This window comes from Trachemys scripta, chromosome 1, assembly GCF_013100865.1.
Source record: "Trachemys scripta elegans isolate TJP31775 chromosome 1, CAS_Tse_1.0, whole genome shotgun sequence".
Taxonomy (NCBI): domain Eukaryota; kingdom Metazoa; phylum Chordata; order Testudines; family Emydidae; genus Trachemys; species Trachemys scripta.
In genome coordinates, this window is record NC_048298.1 from 304,637,504 (window position 1) to 304,663,091 (window position 25,588).

The 25,588-nt window shown below is 43.4% G+C and overlaps 1 protein-coding gene across 6 annotated transcripts in view; it reads right to left on the reverse strand.

Annotated features, from left to right (window-relative positions):
- Positions 1–25,588, reverse strand: part of TNFRSF19 (TNF receptor superfamily member 19) — a 116,381-nt gene that overhangs the window by 53,366 nt on the left and 37,427 nt on the right. For all 6 annotated transcript variants that reach the window (XM_034758748.1, XM_034758752.1, XM_034758751.1 and 3 more), the window contains 2 exons: positions 11,291–11,469; positions 1,490–1,575 (listed from right to left, as the gene is read on the reverse strand). In XM_034758748.1, the coding sequence (XP_034614639.1) occupies positions 1,490–1,575; positions 11,291–11,469 (265 nt within the window). The remainder of the gene's footprint in view (positions 1–1,489; positions 1,576–11,290; positions 11,470–25,588) is intronic.

Consider the following 25,588-nt stretch of genomic DNA (forward strand, 5'->3'; position numbering starts at 1 on the left):
TTCCACATCCTCCTCCTCCTCACTGGATAGAGGAGAGGCTAGCAGTGAATCAGATATTTCTCATACTGCGTGCACTGGAGAGCCGTCAGTGCCAAAGAGTGGTGATTCTAGTATCAACAGGACTAAAAGGTCTTTATGATAAAGAAAGTGTTGCAATGCTGGTGATTTCATTGCTGATGTATTTGGCACTGTAGGACTCGGTGCGGATGGTAAAGTTGTCATTGCTGATTGAGTCATTGCAGATGTGGTCATCAGTGCCACTGTAGCTAGCAAAATAGGCGGTAGTGGCATCGCCTGTGGTGAAGGTCTGAGTGCTGCTTCCTTAAGCAGTATCGACAGTGCTGTGGTGGAGGAGGTAGGCTTGCTCTTGCCTCTCGACTCCAAGTCAGTGTGCCTGAGATTGGCAGAGGCCATGGTGTGGGCAGTGCTGAAGGATCCCAGTGTCTCATAGGTACTCAGTTGTGGTGTGGTCAGTACTGAGGAAAGAGACCGAGCCGGAGACTATTTATTTTTGGAAGGCTCTCTCTGAGGAGAAGTTGCTGCTCTTTTCCTCGTTGACTTTTTAGAAGAATAAGCCTTCCTCTGTGAAGAGGGTGAGGTCTCCAGGGACCTTTAGAAGGGGTTTTCTGGCCAGAGTCTGAAGCCAGATGCAGGGACTCTTCCATGAGAATGAATTTGAGATGTAAGTCTCTGTCCCTTCTAGCGCAAGAATTTAGGCACATTTCGGAGGGATGTACAACTCACCAAAACAGCGGACCGGCCGGCCGACACTGGCATGGTGTTCTGGCATGAAAGGCAGTGCTTGAATCCTGGTGAGCCAGGCACAGCTTGAATAACTGTGGTTCACCCGTAAGGGTGAGTCCTAACTAATCTAAGGAAAAAGTTTGTTTTTGGTTTTTTTGGTTTTATTTAAGGGCTAGAGTAACAGGGAAGAGAGGGTAAGTACCTAACTATTAAAACTAAACTACTTTAGATAAACTAGTTCAACACTAAACGAGCTAACTGTAACACTGCTGGGAACTCAGTCTCAGGCTGAGGACAGTTGAGAAGGAACAGAAGGGGTCACACTGCGCGTGCTAGATGAGACACCAATGGCACCACGAGATGGGGACTGTGTATACACGACCCAGACGGTCACTGCTGCTGAAATTCTCTGATTGAAGGTGCAGAGACACACTAACACCTGAAATGGAGCACCCATAGTTTGAAGAAGAACCCAGTATTTACAGAAAGAGACAAAAAAATTAAGTCATCCATGTTTTGTTGCAGGATTGGGCTGAATCAATTGGGTTTTGGCATAATAGAACACAGCAACTGCACTGAAACAAAGATGTTTACTTTCTTAGTAGCAAAGTTGATTAAAGAGAAAGCAAGTGGGTCAGTTTCAGCAATGAAAGTACACTTAGCTGAGCTTTCTAGATAAAAGTAGGAAAAAATGTACAAGGCCAAAAGTTGGTCCTGTTCTAATTTGAACACAATGAGCACTTACAGTGAGGTTCATAGGGAGGAGGGGGATCTCCACAAGGAACACACTCCATGTCTTGAAAGCCGCCAAGCTTCGTCTTCCTGTAAAATCTAGAAGATAAAAGAACAGCTTGTAATTATTATTTTTTTATTACAGTAGAGTCTTTACTCCTAGGAGAATTTTGCACTACTGTGCATGAGCAGAATTCATGTCCCCCACAGATTTTTTTTCTCTCCATGGAAAATACATTCTGCTGGAGAGGTGTTGCAGTTACTCCTTTCACCCACCAGGAGCTATTATGACACCAGAACAGAGGCAACTGGCTCAGCCAATCCCAGAGAGAGACAGGGAGAGGCTGCACTCCTCACAGCACTCTGCCTGCGGGACCAGATGAAGAGGCATGGAATATTGGAGGGTGGGGTGCAGGACAGACAGAGCAAGGTACATGGGACTGCTGGGAGGTCACAGACTGGGATTCAGAAGGAGTCGTAGGGGTGCAGGGACACATAGGGATGGGGCAGATGTGGCTGACTGAATGGGGGAGGCTATTGGTCAACCAGGATCTGCATGGGAGAGGCTTCCCAACTCCCTAATAATTATTCCCCTGCCCAAAATAAACCTGTTCCATACTTCTCCGACCCATACCCAACAACCATCCAGGTTCACTCCTAGGCTCCTGCCCAGCAATTACTTCCCTCTGTCTCAGATCATCCATTATCCCTGACTCCCTCAAGCCTTTGCACTGCTTCTGAGGGATACGGAAAATATGTTTCTGTATTGAAGTTTAAATGAATTATTACTCAAAGTTCTGTCTTAATATTCCTACTAAGGAATCTATTTGTCAAAAAACATTTCCTGGATCTTTTTTGTTGTCTGTATTGTTACAGATATACTTGCTGTCAGGTATTTTGAAATAAATTAGCAAAATAATTGAAACTGGTGTGATTATACTGTGTTATTTTGACAAAAAAATTCAGAATTTTGCAGCATTTTAAAATATTGTGTGCAGAATTTTTAATTTTTGGCAAAGAATTGTCTGTCTCAGAATTGGAGGACTGCTTACAATATGGCTATTTTATATAGTTATGTAGAATGACATCTGAAAAGTATTTAAAAAATTTAAAAAACAAATTACTAACCTTTCCATAACTGTTATTCTGTGAAATGTGTTGCTTATGTCCATTCCCATATAGGGATGTACATGCCGCATGTTACTGTTACTGGAAGGTTTTTCACTCAGTAATATCTGTAGGGTCAGATTGGCTCTGGCCCCCCTGGAATCAAGCCTACATGGTGCTGTATATAGGAGCCTGCCACCCCCTCATTCATTCTTGCCGGCAACTCTGACAGAGTGGTAGAAGGGTGGGTTTGGTAATGGACAGGAGCAACATATCTTGAAGAACAATGGTTATGGAAAGGTTACTAACAGTTTTTGATTCGAGTGCTTGCTCATATCCATTCTCATGTAGGTGATTTCCAAGCAAATGCAGGAGGTGGGTTCGGAGTCAACGAAAAGTGGACTGTAGCACTGCTCTGCCAAATCCAGCATCATTTGTAACCTGTTGCGTGATGGCATAGTGGGTTGCAAAGGTGTGGACTGAAGACCACATTGCCACTCTACGGATATCCTGGATGGGAACACGAATGAACGCTCTACAGATATCCTGGATGCCACAAATACCACTGAAGATGCTTGCGCCATTGTGGAGTGTGCCGACAATGCTGGAGCAGGGACTTTCACCAGGTCATAGCATGTGTGAATACAAGAAGTAATCCATGAGGAAATTCTTTGGGCTGAGACAAGGAGGCCTTTCATCCTATCAGCCACTGCCATGAAGAGCTTGCTAAACGATCTGGTCCTATCTATGAAGAAGGCCAGTGCTCCTCTAGTGAGTGGAACCTCTGCTCCTGGCTACTGGCAAGTGGCTTCAGGAAGAAGACAGGGAGAAAAGTGTCCTAGTTATTGTGGAGCTGCGATACCACCTTTGGGAGGAAGGCCTTGTGGGGGTGCAGCTGGCCCTTATCCTTGAAGAAAACCATGTAGGGTGGTTCTGAAGTAAGGGCCCTAATTTCTGAGACTCTCCTGGCCAAGGTGATGGCCATGAGGAAGACCATCTTCCATGACAAGTAGAGCAAAGAGCATGTCACCAACAGCTCAAACGGTGCCCCTGTGAGTCTCGAGAGAAACAAGTTAAGGTCCCAAAGTGGGATTGGCTGTCTCACCTGCAGGTATAGCCTGTCCAGTCTTTTAAGAAAGCAGCTACAGAGTGCGTTAGCAAAGATGGACCCGCTGCTCACGCTTGAGTGGAAGGCTGAGATAGCTGCAAGGTGCACACTAATCAAAGACATCGACAGCCCTTGCTGCTTTAGATGTAACAAATAGTCCAGAATACACGGTATTGTCATTTGCATGTGCAAGATCCCCTTTTGTCCTGCCCTGATTGAGAACCTTTTCCATTTCACCAGGTAGGTGGCCCTGGTGGATGCTTTCTGCTACCTAACAGAAATTCCTGTACCGGACCTGAGGATGCTGACTTCAAAGGATTCAGCCATGGAGCTTCCAAGCCATCAGGTGAAGGGACTCATGGCTCAGATGAAGGAGACATCGACAGCTGTGGTCTCCTGAATGGAACGCCTGCGCAAACCACCTCTGGGGGCAACCACCAGAGGAGGGCATTGAAATGTGAGCATTTTGTCCAGTCGCTAGCCAGGCCTGAAGCAGTCTGAGTCTCAAACTCATGTGCTTTACCAGATATGTGCACAATGCTATGTGCCCTAAGAGCTTTGGGCAGGTCCTGGCAGTGGTAGTGGGATGTTTCCTGAGGTTCTCTGTGATTGAGCTCAGTGTCTGGAACCTGGCTTCTAGTAAGAAGGTCTTGGCTTGGACTGAGTCACGAATGGCCCCTATGAACTCAAGCCTTTAGATGGAGATAAGGGTCGACTTTTGCGCATTCAGCAAAAGGCTTAACCTCTGGAAGGTTGACAATATTAACTGAATGTGTGCTTTCATTCTCTGGACCAGCCTCTGACCAGCCAGTCATCGAGGTAGGGATACACTGTACTCTTCGTTTTCTCAGGATGGCAGCAACTACCACCAGGCACTTTGTGAAGACCTGAGGGGCCGTTGATAGGCCAAAAGGCAATAGTGTGAACTGATAATGCGCCTATCCCACAACGAACCGCAGGAATTGTCTGTGGTCCAGGACTAAGGATATGTGAAAATATGCGTCCTTCAGGTCGAGGGCGACATACCAGTCTCCTGGATCTAAAGAGGGGATAATGGAGGCCAGGGAGACCATGTGGTACTTCAGCTTCTTCATGAATTTGTTGAGGTTTCGCAGACCCCGAATGAGTCTGAAACTGCCTTTGGGGATTAGGAAATACTGGATGTAAACTCCCTACCCCTTAACTCCAGAAGAACCTCCTCTACCGCTACCACTTGCAGGAGCATTCGCACCTCCTGAATTAGAAGTTGCTTGTGAGAAGGGTCCCTGAAGAGGGACGGGGAGGGAGGGCGAGAAGGAGGGCAAGAACTGAATTCCAGAGTGTATCCTAGTCCTATCGTGCATAGCACCCAGTGGTCTGAGGTGATATGGGCCCATGCCCTAATAGAAGTGGGATAGCCGGTCTACTAAGATAGTAGATCCAGGTATAGCTCAGATATGCCATCTTTGGGTGCACCCTCAAAACGCCTGCTTGGAGCTAGCTGACTGCCCGGTGGGCTCAGATCCCTGGGTCAAGGAAGGTTGGGGAGGAGGCCTCCTTGCGTAATTCCTGCCTTGCTTTCTACTATAGTCCTGCCTCGGTTGTGACTGGTAGAACCAAGGTAATGGTTGCGGCTTGAAATGTTTTCTCAACGGGGCCAGGGTGTGCAGATCCAAAGATTTCAGCGCAGCCATAGAGTCCTTCAAGCTATGCAGCTTAGCATCTGTTTGCTAAGAAAATAGCACTGTGCCTTCAAAAGGCAGGTCTTGGATAGTTTGAGGCACCTCATGAGGGAGGCCCAAGACCTGTAGCCAAGAGGCTCTTTACAAAACAACTGCTGAGATGGCTACATCCAGAGCCGCCTACAGGGACACCTTGGCCACCGCCCTGCCCTCCTTGACCAAGGCTGAGAATTCTGCTCTGGACTCCTGGGGCAATAACTTTGTCATTGCTCCCCAGTATTAAAATCATATCGACTAAGGAGCACCTGCTGATTTGCAAAGTGAAGCTGGAGCCCCCTTGTAGCATAGATCTTCCTGCCAAAGAGGTCCAGCTTTTTGGCATCCTTAGCCTTCAGGGTAGGACCCCGTTGCCTTTGTCACCCTCGCTCATTTGCTGCTGAGACTACTAGGTACCCAGGAGGGGATGAGTGTAAAGATATTCAAACCCCTTCAGAGGGACAAAGTATTTTCTCTCCACCCTCTTTGGCGTAGGTTGCACAGAGGATGGAGTCTGCCACATGCTTTGACTGGTTCTAAAATGGCACGATTTGGGGCAGGGCTACCCTGGATGGACCTGACGGTTCCAAAATGTCCACCAGGATGTGGGAGGTCTATGCAACTTCCTTCACCTGGATCCACAGGTTTGGGCAACCCTCTTTAGCAGTTCCTGATGGGCCTTGTGGTCATCTCAAGTGAGTGCCCTTGTGGTTTCCACACCCGCCTTGTCTGGTGAGTAGGAAAGAGGATCCTAGGATCAGTACCAGTCCTTGTTCTTGTCTGTTTGCTTCTGACAGGTCCCTCGATACTTTCTCTGAAGCATGGTACCTGGCTCAGTGCCTTGGTCCATTCCCTGCATCGCTAGAGGAGGTGGTGGTGGTAGGGCTCTTCTCTCTGAGGCCACCGAATAGGACCTCCTTGACTGAGGTCCTTGAGCCTGGGTGAAAAACCCACGGAATCCAAAAGGGCCATTGCACTGGCATTTGCCATTATGCTGGCCAGCCTGTAGGTGGGAATCCTTGGTTCATATAATCCATTCAGTACTGTTGGTACAACTGATTGCAGCTCCTTCTTGAGGCATAGGACTCAGGGTCTGAGTCTGAAGCCAAGGATTCACTACCCAGAGACCAGGGAGGGGAAGTGCTGGATGGTGCCAGCAAGCGGCGCTGGGCTAGGGGACACCAATGCTGCTCCCTCATTGCCGACTTCTCTTTGGATGGCACCTGGGGCATCGGTACCATAATTGTCCTTGCCTCAGGTGCTGGCTCGTGTCTAGATGGCAATGGCGGTACTGGGAGGGACATCAGATCCTGTCTCTCCTGGAATGCCTTAGTTGCGGACAGGAGCGCCAGCCCTGCACTCCTATGGCTCTTTGACGGGAGAGAGTCCAATAGCACTGGACTTGACAGCTCCCTCTCTGGGCCGGAGTCAGTGGTTCCACAGCAGCAGTCATTGAGCCAGAGTGGCCCTGGGTGGGTTTCACTCTTCCAGAGTCCTTATGACTGGCAGGCTTTGGGGTAGAGGAGCACCCCCTGTCTGTTTTACGCTGTTTCTTGCACAGTACCAGAAAATGGGAGCAGTGCTGCATGCTCTCCTGCACTGACTTCCTCTATACTGGTGAACTATGGAAGTGCTGGGAGTCATGTGACACTGATGAGGAGTCTCTTCTCAGTGCCGAGGAGGCCAGGCTGCGGTGCCTGTCCCTCACGGAAGCTGGCACACTCCTCACAGAGGCAGAGGTGCTTGGTGCCAAGTCGGGGTGACCCAGTTCCGAGGGATGAAGAGCCCACCTCCATCATGAGGAACTTAAGTCTCTGCTCCCTTTCCTTTTGAGTCTGGGGCTTAAAACCTCTACAGATCCTGCAACGATCATGCAGGTGGGATTTGCCCAAACACTTGGGTTGAGTGCAGATCACTGAGAGGCATAGGCTTGTGGCAAGCCTTGCATGACTTAAACCACGGAGACTGAGGCATGCCCTGGATGCCAGGGTGGGAAAGAACCCCATTAAGCAGGGTCCTACTCTATACTAACAACTATTAACTAATTGCAAACATGAACTACTAAAATTTTATAACCATTTACAGGAAAAAATACAAAGAAGTCCACTGGGGAGAGAACCTGCAGAGCAAGAATGAGCAATTCCGGCGATTGTCACAGGCGGAAAGAAGGAAGTGAGGAGGCAACAGGCTCCTATATACAGCGCCATGAAGGCATGATTCCAGGGGGCACTGGAACCGACCCAACAGATACCATTCAGGGAAAAACCATTCAGCAATGGTGTACATGGTGTGTGCATACATACATGTGAATGGACATGAGCAAGCACTTGAAGAAGAACATACTACTCTGCAAAACCTTCAGAAAAGCAAGATGATTCTCTCAAACACAATTCTGTTGTGAACTGTACAAGAAGTGAACTTCTTTGCATGTTTATAATACAAAACTCATCAAAGAATGAATATGAAGTAGCCAAGCCACCCTATGATCCATGTTTCACCCTCACGCCATTCCCTTTTGTGCTGTCATATTTAAATTCTGGACTGTAAGCTTTTGGGCGCAGGGACCTGTCTATTTATTTATGAGACATTTAGCACATCTGTGAGCATGGTACAAATAAAATATGATAAATCTACAACTTGAATCTGTCACCCATATTAGAGCTTATTCGCAAACAAGCTAAATAAAGCAAGGTGAGGCAATACACAGGGTTGAAACATAGGGCATGAGGAGTAAGTCAGATGGCTATAAGGAAGAGCAAATGAACAAAAAATAAACAAAGAAAAAACAAATCAATAAACTACCCCCAAAAATATAAAATCCAAACACTATAACCCAAGCAGAGATTTGACCCTGAAAAGAGAGAAGAGCCAAGACTTTATGAACTTTGCTACTGATTTTGTGCACAATGCTCAGATACTAGCTATGGTGATGGGCATCAGGATACAATCTTAAAACAGATAAGAGAAGTAGCAGAGGATAAATGAGAACTTCCTAATATGCTTTTGAGAGTTAGGTTTTAAAATAACCTGTGCCAGAGTATAACAGCCTATAACACCTCACCAACTTATTTAGTTTTGTTTCGAGCCTTGTACTAGGTTTGAATCATGTAAATTGTGGTTTCTTCAAGGCAACTTCTTGGATTAAATGTTTACTTTGATGTGACTAGCACACTTATGATCTATCTAAAATAACACAAAGTATTGATTGTACTGGCACCAGGTTGGTGATAATGTGATTATTAAAATTTGTCCGATTTGTAGGCATTTAAAAAACCCATCATCAATGCACCCATTAAAATAAAATATATCAACAGCTCAACAAACTAGTTTGAGGCTGTGATATGAACAGAGAAAGCACACATTAGATAGAACAGAAGGATGTTAAAAGCCAGTATGCAACTGCAATACAGACCATTGCTGAGATGCAAAACTCAATTCTCCTTAACTATAGGCTAAACCATTTAGCTAGTTATGTTTTGCATAATCTTTAAATTAGTCATTTTTTGTTATGCTTAATTCCTTTCGCTTTATTTTCTCTATTGAATACATCTCATATTATTTAAACAAACCGGAATTGTTGTTGCTTAGGCATTGCTAAGTGTTCCTAGAGGAAGAAAACTCACTTCTGGATTCAGAGGAGACAGAGTAGGGATAGAGGTAAAAGTTTGCACACTCTCTCAAAGGCACAGGTAGCCCATGTCCAAAAGGTGTTAAAAAATGCCTTTGTAGTCGGTATGGGTATGTGTGAAAACCTAATTAGGAGCCCTTTAGTGATGGAATAAAATACATGACTCACAGGTAGGACAATAATCTGAATTGCTATACAATTGCCAAGGAATAAAATGGTGACTTAGTCCTTGGCAATTATTTATTGTATTTATTATGGTAATGCCTAGGGTCACCAATCATTGACCAGGATTCTGAGGTATTAGGTGCTGTAAAAACAAATCACAAAAACAGCCCCTGCCACAGAGAATTTACAATCTAATTTTATAAATAGATGAGACAGACTGATAGTGTGGGACTAACAAGATGAGACAAACTCAGCAAGGTCTGTGAAATAACCACAAGTCCCAGTTTGTCACTTGTTTAGTTAAAAGGAGATTCGCAACACTGATGCCATGTTGATGAATTGATCTGTTCATTTATTTGACCAATCAACAGTGAATTTTGTCCAAATCCCTTAATGTTCAACAGTTGACAACCCCCAAGATCACGCTCACTGATTCATCAATTTAGTGTAAGAATACGGAGGATTGAGCACAAGCCATCACCACCAGTCTTGAATTAAAAATATTAAATAAGAATAATCAAGGATGGGCAGTGGCCTTGGGGTAGTGGGAGTAAGCAAAGAAATATTTGGCCAGTGATGAAGAAAATAAATCATATGTTTATAAATTTGTGACGAATAGTCCTAACAATCTTCTAGACCTAACGGTAGCTATGAAATGAATCTGTACACCATAAGAAATAGCACTATGATCCTGCAAAGACTTATACATGCACTCAACTTTACACACTGAGTAACTGCATTGATCTCAATGGAACTACTCATGGTGGGTAAACAAGTCTTGAGCATGTAAACAAGTATTTACAGGATCAGGGCCTAAATGATTAACATTCTCAGCTGCTATAATGACCACTTATAACTTATCAAACTTCACTCCAGACACTGCCTCAAACTATACTGTATTGGGGTGGGGGAAATCAGGCACAAACAAGATGGGCCTCAATGCAAGTCACTAAAGTTAACAGGACTTTTTCAACTCATTTCAAGGGATCAGGTCTTATAAGCATAATTCAATCTCTCACTGTTGTGGCCATTATTTTTCAACACTCCGTCATTTTTTCATTCTTTGTTGCTGTAGATTGAAAACTTCTTGGGAAGGGAATCTGTAGCTTTATTGCTTTGTAAAGCACAATGCATATACATATAAATAGTAAGTTTTACTCCTTCTTGGTAAGATTTTCAAATGGGTACTCTAGCTGAATAACACAACCTATTCAAATCCTATAGAAATCCTATGTCTAGAGACCATGGGAATTAGAACTAGAAATGAGTATTAACTTTCAATCAGGATAAGACAATATAAAGATTTAGTTCTTTCTCACTTACATTAAACCATTGCAGGTAATTCACAGTACACTGTGTAAATGATAGCAATATTAGTGACTATACGCATTCATAGGACCAAATTGTGCCCTTTGTGGTGGGTGACATCCCATTCAAAGTAAGGAACACAGCATGGACACTGAACACAGAATTTAGCTCCTTATTACCAAACCTGAGGATGTAAAAACCTGATGATTAAACATATTTAATATTTTTCAGAAGTAAAAAATATATTCATAAATATCACAGTGATAATGAGAAGTGTAAAGGTTAACCCACAAATAAAGTTTCAAGATTAAAGAGGTTTCATCAGAATTTAGAAAATATTTTGACTTCAGTGTTGGGGTGATAATACATTTATAATCATTTTTAAATTGGTTTGGAGAGGTCAGAGGAAGAAGTCAAATTGGAACTTATTTGCAGTTTGGAAATGTCTAATCAGATGTTGAGTTCTTTAAGAAATAACAGTAATAATAATACTTAGCATTTTATCGCACTTTCTGTATTCAAAGCACTGTGCAGACATTGATGGACTACTCCTCACAATACTCCTGTGAGGTAGGTGGGTAAATATTATTATCCTGATCTTACAAGTGGGAAAACAGATAGATAAGTGAAGTGATTTGCTCAGGGCCATATACTAAATTGTTGACAGAGTCAGAATTAGTACTCTGGATTTTCTGACTCCCAATTATGTACTCATTTCTCCAGATCACACAAACAAGTAAATATTAATGCAAATTGTTTTAAATTTTGTATTTCAAGTTTCATCTACAGAAAATGACTCACCCTGGTAAGCAATCCCCACACACTGCATTGCTGGTGGCAGAACAGTTGGACTTCTGAAACCGGTTAACTACTGCACAGTCCAGACAAGGTTTGCACTTCTGAAATCCCCAGTCCTCCTTGAATCTGTTTAGCCTGCATGTCATGCACTGTGCATCCTCCCCATATCCAAAGCCGCATTCCTGCAGGGATTAACAAGCAATAGCAAGCTATTCAAACATTGAATGTGTGAATAAGGAGAGACTTCTGGGAGTGTAATTATTACTGAGAGTTGGACTTTCTGGAGACAAAAGCCATCTTTTCGGCAAGTTCAAATGTGTCTTCCACTGCTAATAATCTCCCTTACTTCTATAAGTAATACTGAGTCATCCACTTTATTTGAGAAACCACTGAGCATTTCAATGATAAAGGTCTTCAGGGACTCCAACTGCTTCATTACTAGCAGCTTATGGTAGAATTATTGAGCTGTCTGTTTTTTAATTAAGCTGGTCATGCGAATGTGCAGAACCTGGGACAAATGCAGCATTTGGGCACTTATTCATTTACAAAAACAGGAAAGGAACACTTTGATATTAAGGTGCATAACTAAAGAGAACAAAGTTAATTGCTGAAGAGAGGACAAATCTTCAAAGGTTTAAAAGCTCTGTTGGCAAATACAACATAGGGCTGGTTAATGGACACAGAGAACAAGGGCTTGAAATGTTCATTACCCACTAAGAATTTTAGTAATTTAACTAACAGTTTCCAACACAGTTCTGGAAAAGCTGCAAGACCTCTGTGAATCAGGAGAAGGTGATGACATTTATTAAATCTGAATATTGCAAGAGCTGGTCACTTACCCCAACAACTAATTTGTGTAAAGAAATTAGTTTTTAATTTCCATAATTTTGAGAAATATTTTTGAGCGGGTAGGAATACAAAAATAAAGATCAGAGGGGTAGCCGTGTTAGTCTGAATCTGTAAAAAGCAACAGAGGGTCCTGTGGTACAGGACCCTCTGTTGCTTTTTAAAAATAAAGATGATATGGAAATGTAGGTTATAGCAGAAGTAACAAAGGTCTGGAGAATTATGGAATGATGTCCAAATGAGGAAAGATTTAAAAGATTAGTACTACTTAAATGTCAAGAGGAAATGAACGAAAGGCATAAAATGAGGAGTAAAGAGAAGGTAATTCAGATGTGCCCATTTTCCCTCTTTCATGCAACATGAAGAAACGGACACCAAGTAAAATTGAAAGGCAACAAATTTAATCAATACTCTGTGGAACTCACTCCCACAAGATATTATCAAGGTAGAAAGCTTATTCAAATTTTAAAAAGGATTTGACATTTATATAAAAATAACCAATTACATGAGCTAGGATAAAAATGTATATGGTATAATAAGTCTCATCCTTTAGGGTATACAGCTTTTATTGCCTCAAGTTAGGAAAACACTTCCCTCACAGGCATGTTATTGCAAAATTGTGCTTTAGGCATTTTAAAGCATCTTCAGAAGCATCTGGTACTGACCGCTATTGGAGACAGGGTAGAGAACAGAACAGATTACAGGTCTGAATTGATATGACAATTTCTATATAAGGGCATTTTATTAATATAGAATCTTATCCACAATTGTTTGTGGCTCTCCCCAACTTCTTTGTTGGCAGTAGTTCTCCTAAAGGAGAGTAGTGAGGAATGAGGGTTTCACAACACTGAGGAACTCAGAACAAAACTTAATGCAGCTACTAGATGAATTAAACTTGAGTGGATTCTGTGCTGTTTTTTGTTCTGGGAGATGTAAGAACAATCTACAAAATGAAATCCTTCCATCCCAACCAGTCACATCCTCTTAGCCACACATGGATACCTCCTCAAAGGGACAGCAACTACTATGCTACACAGGTGATGCTTTCCCAAACACCCCCTTTTCTCCTCAGGCATGGGGAGACCATGAATAGAATGCCCTCTCCACATACAAATTTTAAAGACATGACAAAGGCCCAAACTGTTTTGAGAGAGAGAAACAGATATTGTAAATGCACAATACTAAAAAACCCACCCCCTCTCCCAAAAAAACCCTAGTTACTTACCTGGTTTGTAACGATTGTTCTTCAAGATGTGTTGCACGTGTCCATTTCATTGGTGGTGTGTGCGTGCTCAGCGCACTGAAGTAGTCTGTGCATTGGGCGTGCATGTGGCTACCGTGTAATGGACATGTGCAATCACTTGAAGAACTGCACATTTATAAAGATTTTTAGTCGCAAACTAAAGGCCAGATTGTGCAAAAAGAGAGAGAGAGAAAAAAAGGCTGTGCTCCCCTAGAAAAACATTGGTGAATGAAAAATGGAATCCTTAGCACTAACCACCTAGACTGCCTGCAGACCTGAGCTGTGGCCACTAGCAGAGACACTGCGGAAGATTAGAGGATCCTGACTATTTTTTCTACCTCACAGGAGATTTTTGTACAACAGCTCAAGACATTGAACAAGCCCACCCTCGTTTTCCCATTCTGTAGCAAAATACGAGATCTGCCACAGAACTTCTCCTCAGCTTGCACGGAAGAGTACAGATGAACACACAGATATACACATAGATCTATAAAGGATATAAACTGTATATTGTGTATTCATGTCATTTTATGTACCTATTTATTGTGCAGCTAAACATAATTTTGTACAAACAGGTGTTAAAATAATGTTATTTATATTGTAAAATCGAGCACTCAAAAGTTGTGAAATTCCACATTAAAGCTTGCATGGGCAACCATAGTTCTTGTTCATCCAGCCTTGCACTGAATGAGGGGGAAAAACACTATGTGATCATGTAACTGAAAGACTGTATCAAAATGCATACACACATGGGGCACAATTTCAGACATCCACACAACCTTCAACATGGCATTTTCCATCTGGCTTTCTTCTCTCTCTCCTGACCCCAGAGTTGAAATAGATCCTGCACTAGGGGGAGGGTGGGGTATATAAATGGACCAACTGGGGCAACGTGCAGGTAGTGGCCCTGATTGCTGTTAGTGCTTCTACAGAACTTTTCAGAAGGTTCCCACAGATTTCCAATGGCCTTAGTCACAAGCTATGTGTACACCAGTTACTCCTGAGGACATTCTGCACCAAAAAAAAAAAAAAAAAAAAAATCTGTACACAATATTTTAAAATTCTTCAAATTTTATTTGTCAAATGAATGTGGAGGCTCCAGCAAGGCATTGGGGAGCACAGGCCACTGGCTACACAGAGGTGGGAGATCACTGTGCAGCTCCCCCCGGGACATGGACTCAGCGGTGAGGCTGCACCCGACCCTGACAAAGCACAAGGGCCGGGTCTGCCCCAGGAACACCCTAGGGCCCTGCCCTCCATGCCAGGTGCACCAGGTATGGGCAGGCAGGCTCAGCAAGGCAGGATCCAAGTGTGGAGAGGTTTAGTGTGGGGGGATGCATGTGTGGGTTGAGATGGTTCTGTGTGGGGCAATCTGGATACAGGCAGCTCAATGGGGGATTCTGGTGTGTGGGTGATCTGGATGCATAGGGGCTCGTTGGGGGTTTTTGGGTGCAACAGTAATGGGACTCTGCAGGGGGGTCCAGGTGAAGGTGGCTGGGGCTCAGCAGAGGGGAGCGGTCAGGGGGGTATAACTTGGCAGAGGGGTCTGGGTTTTCGAGCTCGGTGGGGGGTCCAGATGCTGGGGGAGTGGGGCTCAGTGGGGTGGCGATCCAGGTACAGCTGGCTGGGGCTCGGTGAGGTGGGGATCCAGGTGGCTTGCCGGGGTGGTTCAGATGCAGGGGGAGTGGGGCTCAGCGGAGGGGGGAGTCTGGGTGTGGGTGGGTGAGGCTTGGTGGGAGGGTCTGGGTATGAGGGGGTCTGGATGCACGGGAGTTGGGCAAATGGGGGAGCAGCTTCCCGTACGGGGATCCCGCCCCCTGCAGCTGAGGAGCAATGGGTGCAGGAAGCGGGGGGAGGAGATGGGGGAGATTGCAGAGCTTCCTGCAGCTGGGGGAGAAATCTGGGGATGGGTCTGACCCAGCCCCGGATGCTATGCAGCAGAAGAGGAAGTCCCATCCTCCCCAGCCCATCTGGGACTAGCAGCTGAGCCTGGGGCAGGGTAGGAGCCACCAGCCGGGTCTTCCCCAGTCCTTCCCCCTCCCTGACAGTGTTTTAACTGTATACCGGCTACCCTGGGCACCCAAAACGTACTTCTGTGGAGGGTCGCATGACTGCTCTTGTGGCTTCCCTTTGCTTCCCCATCAGAAAGTCATTTTTCTGATGGGGAAGCAAAGAAATCTGCAGGGGACATAAATTCTGTGCATGCGCAGTGGCGTAGAATTCCCCCAGGAGTAATCAGTGTGTCCACAGAATCATACTTCAGTAGTATTTGTTAGAAGTGTTTGGGCCCAGTGCAAGAAAAACAAGGTCTCTTCCCCAAGGAGCATATAATCAAACAAATATTAATAAATAGATATAAATATGATTTAAGATTGTGACAAACAAACAACAAAAAAACCCTCAATGAAAATGCCAAGTTAAAGCAGCTAGGACAGCAGGACAGGAGAGTGGTGTATCCAAAAATTACAAGTATTGAGAATATCAGTTCATACACTAGTATAAGATACCTGAAATGGTGAGTTAAGGGTGGATTGCTAGCTTTATCTGAGAATTTTCTTTGTCACTTATCAAACACAGTGTAAGAGCAGTCTGTGTTAAAAAAAGGAAAATATCTCTGTAAGAGGTGAATTGGAATTGGTGTGATCAACAATGATTATCTAATTACTAATAATTAAAATTAACCCATTCTTATCTCTCATCAGAATATGTATGTTATGCTAAAGCTGGTTGTGGCAGTCAAGTAAAGATTGTGTTGGAGTTTCCAGCTCAAAGAGAGTTTTAAACCTTTATTTTGAACATTGAACATTATTTTGAAGTTTCATAAGAATGGTAAACAAAATATAAAATGCAAACTTTGAGTACTTTTTTAATATTTCATGGTGGTTTGCTGAAAAATTGGTTGGTACAGAGAGACTATGTATTCTGAAATCATTTTTGGTAGTTTTTCTTACTGGACTGCCTTACTTTTTTTCAGATCCCCTTTGCAAGATATCTGAAGTACTATGGGCACTGGGCTTTGTTCTACATATAGCTCCTTGCATGCCAGTTCTGACAGTAGCAGTTACACGTAGCTAGCCTTTGTTTATATAGCTTTTTGTCACGTTTTAGAAATAAGTGTAATTGTGTGCGAAGACAAACCCGCCACATTTGAAGTTACATGTCTGCTGATGAAAAACCTCTGCAGACACTGAATAAGTTCCAGTAAGTCAATACAGGGAAGGAGAGTCCTCTACCAAAACCTCTGTAGCCTATGGGAAAGTTCCCTGAGCTGTAAAACAGGAGATCATGGGTTTAAATCTTACCTCTGTTAACTTGGGGATATAGACAACTTGCTTTTATTAGGTGGGGCTAGAGTTAAAAAAATAATAGCTTGTGACTTCTCTTTATTTAGTAGTTCTGTATCTTGACTAAATCTGTCCACTTTGAATAAAGTGAGATAAACAACTATGTTCCATGGTCAGTGTTTCCTTTATTTATTAATGGAATCCCCAAATTTTTGAGGGGGGCTAAAGCCTCTCCCCCCAGTTGGCTATGCTCACATATCTGCTGTTTATATTCTCATGCACTTCAGCACACACTTATTACTTGGCCTTGTGGCCAAGGTCACAAACCTGAACAACAGAAAGCAATCAAGTTTGAGCTGCTGCATGCAACCCCTCCCTAATTTTTCAAATAGGTTAACAAAGGGTATGTCTACACTGCAACAAAAGAACGGCGGCACTGAGTCTCGGAGCCTGGGTCAGATGGGTCAGGCTTGGGCTGCAGGGCTAAAAACTGCACATAGACATTCAGGCTCAGGCTAGACCCTGGGCTGAGAGACCCTCCTCCCTTGCTGAATCCCAGACCAAGCCTGAATGTCTACACTGCAGTTTTATAGTCCCCCAAGCCCTAGTTCAGCTAACCCAGCCCAACCCAGCCCCAGCCCCAGCCATGCTGCAGATCTTTTATCTCAGTGTAGACATACCCAGAGAGATTATGCCAGGCAGTCAGGAACAGAATAAGGGTCTCTATCATGGCAAACATACATCTTATCCACTCAGTTAATTACTTTCCAAACAGAATATTGAAAGCTCAAAGTCAGTTTCTAACAACTAAACTTACTCTCTTCTCATAGAGCCAGGGACAGAACCAAGGGTTCCTCATCACAATTATGCTACTACTGACTAGTAAATAGTTGGGCAACCCAGTCAGAAAGTGTGTATCAAGTCCTCCTCTAGTGATTGATTTGAAAAGAGATGAGCAACTACTCCTGGAAGCTCAGGTGACAGGGTCCTCATCTAGGCTCAAACCCTGATGTTGACTTCTATGGGGAGAGATGGTTTACAGTTGTATGTGGTTCACACAGCGAGAGGACATCTTTAAAAAAGTTCTTGTCCTAAAAACCATGGTAATCTGTAAATCATGTTGTGAATCACCAAAATACACGCATTTGTTATGCATTTTGATTTCACACAATGGCAGGCTAAAAGATTGAGAGGTATGCTTCACACTGGAAGGAACAGAATACAGAGAGTAAGGAAGAGCAAATTAGACAAGTGGAGGAAGGGCAAGCCCCATGCTGCTGCAGCTGCTCCTGGAAGTTTCCAGATATCAATGAGAGGCTACTGCATGTTTCAGGAAGTGAGAGATGACAGACTCCTTTATGGGGCTTCCCTCCACCTAACAGGTTATGTTGGCACTGCTAAATATGGTGGGTTTCTCTTGGTGCACTTACTTTCAGTAACCTCGAAGCAGGGATAAAATGTTTTAGACAGACAAAACTTCCTGAGGTATTTTGCAGCCTCTCGTGCTCTTTAGGAGAGTTGATAAAGCCTGGAGCAGCTTCAGCAATGCGGTTTTTCCCAGCTGAAGTACAGCTCCCCTTCTCCCCTCTCCCATCCCTGACCCTAGGGAGTTATTTTATATTCCATATAAAAAAAGGCCTAGGAAATTAACACAAACAAACTATATTTTGTGACAGTTAAGTTTGCACCAGGTCACACCCCATTTACACAAAACCTTAAAAGCTTGGAAATCAGAAGTTAAAGTCTGCCACATTCCTTGCTACCTTCATATTGCCTACAACACTGCTAATAACCGACTCCCATAAAGCTTTCACTTTCATCTGCAACATCCAAAAATGCAATACGTGCTCCAACTTCATCAAACTTGTGTTGTATCGCAAAATCTTAACCGGGATCTTAGCAATGATAAAAGAGATTAATTTCCCGAATACTTGGAATGTGTGACAATCAAATGTGCTCATTTGTTGTTAAAAGAGTGTATACGATTGCAGTTTCTTTTGGGTTACAGTGCAAGTTTGATAACGACAGTGTACGTAGTGCTTTTTAATGCAAGTGAAAGTCATATGGGAGTGTTGGAGTGAGTGAGTAATTGACAATGTTGTAGGCAATATGGAGGTGGCAAGGATTACAGGAGACTTTTCCTTTAACTCTTCATTTTCATGATTTTAATGTTCTGGGTGGAAGGGCTGTGTCCTAATGCAATCTTTACTGTCACTAAATGTACTTTTTATTTGCATTAATGGTGACTTGTCATAATCTCAATAAATCTAAATGGCTAGGTTTATTTAAAAAAATAAGGTAGGACAAGGAAGGGGTCTTATCTTCTGAGTGCTTCCATCTTTATCTTTTAGCATGCTGCAGAGGGTTCTCCCAACATAAGGAGTGTGGAATTTTCAGGCATTACTATCTCCAACAAAGTGAAGATGAGGCCAAAAGTTGGCATGAATTCTTGGCTGACAGGAACAAAATTTTCAGCCAGAGTGGTAGCTAATCATTGGACCACACAACTACTACCCCTGTAAACTTCTCCAGCTTGACTATATGCACACTAATTGTATAACAGTAGAGCTCATCACCATCAAACAACTTGTTTAATTGTGTAATGCTTTGTTCCCTGCTTTTTGGAGATCATTGATCAAAAGTAAATAGCAAATTAATATTCAAATCATGGAAAACTGCACAAGCAAACACTTCCTTTTCAATAGACAAGTTACAATCACCTCAGATAAAGGAAAACACCTGTTTTTGTCTTTCAGAATAAGGCTTTGAAGTGTTTGGTAGGAGCAAGATAATACTTCAGGGGTTTAAATGTTTCACAAACATCATCATTTAAAAAATAAAGTGAGAAAGAGAAGGATGAATGGATAGAAAACAAAAAGAGAAATGAGTAAATAATATTGGTTGCTGTGGCTAATAAGTGAAACAATTCGACTTTATATAGTAGTTCATACTAAATTTAAAATGTTATTATTGTCATGAAGGATGCTGTAGGAACATTTATTTTTAATAGTTAATAGATAATTAAAAAGGAAAAAAAATCAAAGGACTTTAGAATAACATTGTTACTTTCTTCCTGCCCCAAAAGAATAATTAATAATCATAATAATATTATTGTGAAAGAGGTCTTAACAAAACTGAAGCAATGGTGCTCACCCGGTGCAGGAACTGGTGCTTTGAGATGCGTTCCCCGATGAGTGTGCCATTCTAGATGTGCTTGTGTGTCCTGCGCCTTTGTTTGGAGATTTCTCATTGCAGTGTCCATTTGGCCGGCATGTGCATGTTAGTCAGTTTCGTGCTCCATGCTGTTATATAGCACTGTGCAGGCAAACCACGTTCAGTTGCTTGTCTGCCACAAAGCTCCATAGCAGAGAACTCCAAAGCAGAGGGGAAGGAGGACAGCACCTACAAGGGCAAACATCTTGAAGAACCACAGTTACTGCACAATGTGGGTAACCATTTCTTCGAGTAGTGTCCCTATGGGTGCTCCACTCTTGGTGACTACTGAGCAGTTCCCTTTAAGGAGAAGGGGGCTTCAGAGTTGAGTCCAATATTGAATAAAGTATTGCCAAGCCACATGCAGCATCAGAAGCCAAGTCGTGAATTACTGCACAGTGGTCAGCAAAGGTATGTACAAAGGTTCAAGTTACAGCTCTACATATTTCAATGATGGGAACGTTTTTGAGAAAGACTCTAGAAGTGGAAATAGATCTTGTAGAGCGAGTTCGTATATCCCAGGGTTTTTGGAGATTAACAATTTGATAGCAACAGCTAATGCAGTCAGATATCCACTTGGAAAGTCTTTGTTTAGAGTTTGCGGACCCTTTTGATCTGCCTGCCATTGAGACAAATAATTTGGGAATCTTTTTGAAAGGTTTAGTCCTGTCAAGATAGAAGGCCAGAGCTCTCCTGACTGTCAAATTTTGACAGTCTCGGCACAGAGGGAGTGCTATCTTGCCCCTGCTTGCTGGTTCATTAGTAGTGGAAACTGGAGATGGGCATATCTGACTGCATTGAGTTCCTGGATGTTGATGTGCAGAGTGTTATCTGAGATGTCGACCTGCCCTGGGCTGTGTGGGTGTCCAGATGCATTCCCCATTCCAACAGGGATGCATCTGTCATTATAATTGCTGGGGGAGGGCAAGTGAAAGGGACTCCTGCACAAACATTGTGAGGATTTTTCCACCAATTGAGAGATTCTTTTATGAAGATGGATATGGAAAGTAGTATAGTTAGACTGTGTGTGTTCAGTGAATAAACAGTCCTCAGCCACCCCGAAGGCATCAGACTCACAGTTTTGCATAGTCCATAATGAAAGTACTAGCTGCTATATGTCCCAATAGCTGAAGACCATTCTGGCCCATAGTTTGAAGGCTGATCTGGATTGTATTGACTATGTTGAATAGGGCCATGAATCTGTGCATTGGTAGGTAGACTCTTGTCGCTACTGAATCAAAATGAGCTCTTATGAATTAAAAGTTTTGCACAGGAGGTAAGGTGGATTTTTGAATGTTCAATTGCAGGCCCAATTGGAGAAAAAGGTCTACAACCTCGCAAGTATTGGAGATCATCATCTCCAGATGAAGTGTGAGCAGGCTTCTTAGGTACTGAGTGAGAAGAGGTAGTACTCTTCTTGCCGCCTCACTCTGTTGATGGTACTGATCACCTCTTGGAGCCTAGGACTTTATAGTCTTAGGTTTAACCATGCCCTTGGTACCAGAGGAACCAGCAGCCTCATGGGTACTGGGTCAGAGAGCAGTTCAAAGGGTGGACCTGTGAATGTTGACAGGACAAAGTTGAGATCCCATTGAGGCACAGGTATAATGACCAGTGGCAAAGTCCTGATCAAGCACTTCATAAGTCTCACTGTAGCCACGTGTGGAAAGACAAATTGTCCCTCTGCTGGAGGATGGCATTAATTGCTACTAAGTGTTCTTGCAGCAAATTAAGGGCTAGACCTGAAGTTTTTAAGGAGAGGAGATAGTCTAGGATAACTGGAATACCTATGGCATCTAGCGATTGTTGATGGTGACATGCCCAGGCCAAAGCACGCCACCTTTTAGCCAGGTAGTAGCCTCTAGTAAAATCCCTTCTATCTTGGTTAAGGATTTCCTGAACAGGTGTGAAACCTGAACATTCTATTTCCGACACCCATCCAAATACCGGAATGAGCCAAGGTTGGGGTGCTTGATCTTGGGGTGCTTGACTCCGCCTGAGTAGGAGAGCCTAAAATGTTGTGGATCCTGATAGGTGAGCATGTGGGCATCATTGTGAGTTCCATGAACCAGAAATGTCTGGGCTAGTTGGGTGCTGGGAGGATGGTGTGGCTCTTTTGCAACTGATCTTCCATAGAAGTTGCAGTAGTAGAGAGATGGGAGGAAAGGCGTATCTGAGACTATCCATCCAAGGAAGCAGGAGAGTGTCGCCCTGGGAATCATGGCCTATGGCTTCCCTGGGGCAATACATGGGAAGCTTTTTATTTGTCTGGGATGCAAAGAGGTCCCATAGCAGAGTTCCCCTGCTATTGTGTGAATATTTTGGTTAGAACTGTGATGTGGATCTCCCATTTGTGGTCTGCAGATAAACGTCTGCTTAACTTGTCTACCAGAGTGTTGTGTACACCCGGGAGATATGCGGCCTGTATCATGTTATTTCTGATGCACCAGTTCCAAAGTCTGATGGCTTCTAGGCATAGGAGACAGGATCTTGTTCCTCCCTATTTATATACACCATTGTGGTGATATTGTCTAATATTACCTGTACATGGAGCGAGTGTATGAGGAGAAGGAAGGTCTTGTATACAAGACAAACCATTCTCATTTCCAGAAAGTTTATGGTCCAGGTACCCTGAGCAATGTGGTAGTCCAGGTGAGTGTCCCACCCCATAAGGGAGGCATTTGTCAGGATGGTGGCCCTTGGGCTGAAACACGTCCCCACCAGGATTTTGCTTGGGTTGGACCACCAAGCAAGGGAGGTGAGAACTCTGGTGGGAACAGTCATAGTGGGAGCCAATGTGATTCCTGTTTGGTCATAAGGTGGAGCGTAGCCAAGTTTGAAGGCACCATAAGTAAAGTCTGGCGAATGAAGTAACGTAGGTGCACGTGACCTAACAGAGAAACACTGGCACACCACAGTTTGTAGGTAATGCAAGGGATCAAGCTGCACATCACATAAAATCTGTCTGTGCAGAGAAAGGCTCTTGCAGAGGCTGAATGCTGCCATTCTCCTACAAAAATTATTGTCAGAGGGTGACAAAACGAACTTCCCTGCATTTATGCAACAGCTAAGGTAGCAAGAAGGTACCAAAAAGAACTTGCTGCTGCTATGACTTCCTAGTGAGATTGGCCTACCAGGAACCAGTCATCCAGGTATGAAAACACAGTATAGGCCTGACGTCGCATCTGGGTTGCTACTACAGTGAGAACTTTTCGTGCACCCTATGTATGTAATGAGAGTAAAGGGGAGGATGTGAAACTGGTAGTGCTCTTGGCCAACCATGAGTAAAGGAATAAAAATAAACTATAAGCAGTTTAAAAAGTTGGTTTCGCATACACGGTGTAGTAATTTTTGTTAATACTGAGAGCTACAATTCTATTTAAAAAGGTACAACTTAAAATCACATTTGTCTCATTTTTTCTCCAAACCTACTATTTTTACAAGTTAAACCACAATTACCGGAGCTCAAATTAGAGGAGAAAAAGTTTTTTTTTCCAGTTTGCTTACTCAATACATTTGAAAGCACAGTGTAGAGTCAGTTCTACAATTGCTCCTGTACTATTGTATAGTTGCAACTGCTTGACCATAGATTAGGATTGCAATTGAGTTTCCATTTTTAATTCTGATTTTGGCTTCACTCTGAAATTCATTAAAAGACTATATTAGTCTTTATATGGTGTGGCAGAGGTCCGACCTGGTCTCCGTGGGTTCCGTGCTTCCAGGCGGTTTATGCTAGCCTCAGAGGCTCACTGCGACTCTCCATGTAGTACTTCTCTCTCTAGGGCCAGGGTTACAGTCTATTGAGCCCTTGTCATCATAAGTCAGCAAGGAGGTTGGTGAGAGAACTCCTACAGTCTCTGTTGTTCCTACAGGCTTATTCAAGAACAGTTTAGCCTCCTGTCCTGACAGGGGCCTGTCTTCCCTCCCAGGAGGTGTTTCTGTAGTGGCGGGTTGGGAGGAACCAGGGCCCACCCTCTACTCCAGGTTCCGGCCCAGGGATCTTAGTGGCAACATCTGTTGGCAGCCGACCTTTCACTGCCAGAGCTGCTACACTTCCCTGGACCACTTTCCCACAGCTCTCCCGCTTTTCTCTCTTAACTTACCTTAGGGCGCCCTTCCAGTGGCTTGAGGGTGTCTTCATTACCCAGCCCTTCAGACGTACTTCCTTTCCTCTGGCTCCCTTTTCCTTCCCCCAGCCTGACCGGAGTGAGCCCTTTTACAGTATCAGAGGGGCCTTAATTAGAGTCAGTGTTCACATTAGCTTAAAGGACTCACTTGACTCTTTGCAGGCTAATTGAAGTCATGTGTCCACCCTAGCATGGAGCAGCTCCTGCTCTGGTCAGTCAGGGAACAGAAAACTGTTTATCCAGTGGCCAATATATCTGCTTTCTACTACTCTGCTGTACCCAACTGGCTTGGGTCTATCACAATGGGTAAGGTTACAGCTAGGTGCAGAGTAGCATACCTTTTCTACCAAATTTGAAGTATATTGGAAAAGAGACTGCGCTCTAAAAATCAAAGATGTTCAACAGAATTCAATAAGTGTAATATATTTTTGCCACTTCATAGATCACCCCACCACTGTAAAACTCTACTTTACTGGACTCCTCTTATTAAGATCTATGGCATAGCATCAAAGGTTACTTAATTTAAGTTAAATCTTATTGAGGAAAATAGAAAGGAGCATAAACTCTGGCAAGTGAAGTGTAAAATATAATTAGGAAGACCAAAAAAAGAATTTGAAGAACAGCTAGCCAAAGACTCAAAAAGTAATAGCAAAATTCTTTTTTAAGTACATCAGAAGCAGGAAGCCTACTAGAGTCACTGGACAATCAAGATGTCAAAGGAGCACTCAAGGAGGATAAGGCCACTGTGGAGAAACTAAATGAATTCTTTGCATTGGTCTTCATGGCTGTGGATAGAACCTAACCCGTTCTTTTTAGGTGACAAATCTGAGGAACTGTCTCAAATTGAGGTGTCATTAGAGGAGGTTTTGGAACAAACTGATAAATATAACAGTAATAAGTTATCAGGACAGATGCTATTCACCCAAGAGTTCTGAAGGAACTCAATTATGAAATTGCAGAACTAACAACTGTGGTATGTAACTTATCTTTTAAATCAGTTTCTGTACTAGATGATTGGAGGATAGCTAATGTGATGCCAATTTCTTAAAAAGGCTCCAGAGGCGATCCTGACAATTACAGACCAGTAAGCCTAAACTTCAGTACTGGGCAAATTGGTTGAAACTATAGTAATGAACAGAATTGTCAGACACATAGAGGAACACGATTTGTTGGGGAAGAGTCAACATGGCTTTTCCAAAAGGGAAATCATGCCTCACCAATCTACTAGAATTCTTTGAGGCAGTCAACAAGCATGTGAACAAAGGTGATCCAATGGATATAGTGTACTTCAGTTTTCAGAAAGCCTTTGACAATGCCCCTCACCAAAGCCTCTTAAGCAAAGTAAGCAGTCATGGGATAAGAGGGATGGTCCTCTGATGATCACTAACTGGTTAAAAGATAGGAAACAAAGGGTAGGAATAAATGGTCATTTTTCAGATCGGAGAGAGATAAATTGTGGTGTCTCCCAGGGGTCTGTACTGAGATCAGTACTGTTCAACATATTCATATGATCTAGAAAAAGGGGTAAATAACGAGGTGGCAAAATTTGCAGCTGATAGAAAACTCCTCAGGATAGTTAAGTCCAAAG